The sequence below is a fragment of the Acanthisitta chloris genome, unplaced genomic scaffold (assembly GCF_000695815.1).
Source record: "Acanthisitta chloris isolate BGI_N310 unplaced genomic scaffold, ASM69581v1 scaffold19893, whole genome shotgun sequence".
Classification (NCBI taxonomy): domain Eukaryota; kingdom Metazoa; phylum Chordata; class Aves; order Passeriformes; family Acanthisittidae; genus Acanthisitta; species Acanthisitta chloris.
Genome location: NW_008664498.1, coordinates 6,524 through 8,306, shown reverse-complemented (window position 1 = coordinate 8,306; position 1,783 = coordinate 6,524). Strand labels below are relative to the sequence as shown.

The 1,783-nt window shown below is 59.9% G+C and overlaps 1 protein-coding gene across 1 annotated transcript in view; it reads left to right on the top strand.

Moving 5' to 3' along the window:
• Nucleotides 1-214: 214 nt before the first annotated feature.
• PARP6 (poly (ADP-ribose) polymerase family, member 6) overlaps nt 215-1,783 on the top strand; it is a gene marked incomplete at its 5' end in the record, with an annotated part of 6,010 nt that continues 4,441 nt past the window's right edge. The window contains 5 exons of the mRNA XM_009071383.1: nt 215-292; nt 413-507; nt 1,221-1,281; nt 1,413-1,503; nt 1,596-1,662. Coding sequence (XP_009069631.1) covers nt 215-292; nt 413-507; nt 1,221-1,281; nt 1,413-1,503; nt 1,596-1,662 — 392 coding nt within the window. The remainder of the gene's footprint in view (nt 293-412; nt 508-1,220; nt 1,282-1,412; nt 1,504-1,595; nt 1,663-1,783) is intronic.

Genomic DNA, 1,783 nt, shown 5'->3' with positions numbered 1-1,783 from the left:
TCGTTCTCCCAATCCACTGCCCCAAATTCTCTCCCCAGAACCAGCTCTCCCCAGTTTGCTCCCTCCTGATTCCCTGCTAATCTGCTGCCCCTTATCTACCTCCTAACCCTCTTCCCCATAACCTTCTCTCCCAAATCCTCTCCTCCCTCTCCATCCCCACTGCCTCCCAACCTTCTACCTCCCTAATCTGCTGTCCCCAACCTACTGCCCCCAGGACCTCAAGGGCCAGTACTGGACGGATGATGACTCTGACGGCGACAATGAGTCCGAGGAGTTCCTTTACGGCGTCCAGGTGGGTGCTGAGTCCCACGGGTGTTGTGGGGGGCTCAGGGATCCCGAACCTGAGCCTGATCCCAAGGTTGGGGCTGTGGGGGACTCTGGTCTGATGGTGCTATGGGGTGCTGTGCTGCAGGGGACCTGTGCCGCCGACCTGTACCGTCACCCACAGCTGGATGCTGACATCGAGGCGGTGAAGGAGATCTACAGCGAGAATGCCGTGGCTGTCAGGTGGGTACACCTGCCTCCTCCCCACCCCTGCACCTGGCTGTGCCACCCCTGGACACCCAGACATGGCATTCCCAGAGCACCCAGCTGTGGCATTCCCAGGCACTCATCTGTGCCATCTTCAAATACCCAACTGTGTCATCTGTGCCATCTTCAAATCCCCAACTGTGCCATCCCTGAGACACCTAGCCATGGCATCACTGGGGCACCCATCTGTACCATATCCAGGCCACCAGGCCATGGCATCTCTGGACACCTGGCTGTGCCACCCCTGGGGCACCAACCTGTGCCAACTCAGGGCACCTGACCATGCCATCCCCAGGCATTTGGCCATTTGGAGCATCCAGTTTTGGCACCCCGGACACCCAATTGTGCCATCCCTGGGGCACCTGGCTGTGCCATTGAGGGGCATCTGGCTGTGCCACCCTCAGGGACCTTGCTGTGCCATTGCTGGGGCATCCAGCCATGGCATCCTTGGGACACCTGGCCATGCCATCCCCTGAGAATCTGGCTGTGCTGTCCCCAGGCACCCATCTACAATCTGGGCACTTCCCTGTGCCATCCCAAGCTCAGAGGTGCACACACTCAATACATGGGGAGCCACATGTACCTGTCACTGTCCCCACGAGCCTGTCCACCCTGGCATGGTGGCCACTGGACCACAGTTCTGGTGCTGTGCCAGTCTCCCCGTGCCACAGCATCATGTGTCTTCACAGGGAGTATGGGACCATCGATGATGTGGACATTGACCTCCACGTGAACATCAGCTTCCTCGATGTGAGTCCACAGGGTACCCCTGGCAGCACTGGCATGGGGAGGGTGGGCACATGTGCCCAGAGAGTCCCCAAATTCCCCTCCCTGGCTGGGGTCCCGTGCAGCTGTGCCGAATTGTGGCTCTTCCTCACCAGGAGGAGGTGGCGACGGCGTGGAAGGTGCTGCGGACGGAGCCCATCGTCCTCCGCCTGCGCTTCTCCCTCTCCCAGTACCTCGATGGCCCCGGTGAGTGGGGATGGGCAGGACACAGTGTCCCCTATGCCCTCAAGACAGGCACAGCGGTGACACCAATGGCTTGTCCTCCTCTCTTCCTGCAGAACCGTCCATCGAGGTTTTCCAGCCATCCAACAAGGAGGGCTTCGGGCTGGGTCTGCAGTTGAAGAAGTAAGAGCCAAAACATGGTGCACATCTGAGGGTGGTGGGTGGGGATGGCCCACAGCGTCACCATATTGCCCCAAAACATGCCAGGTGCCACATGTCCCCATGCCACCACATTTTATCGGCC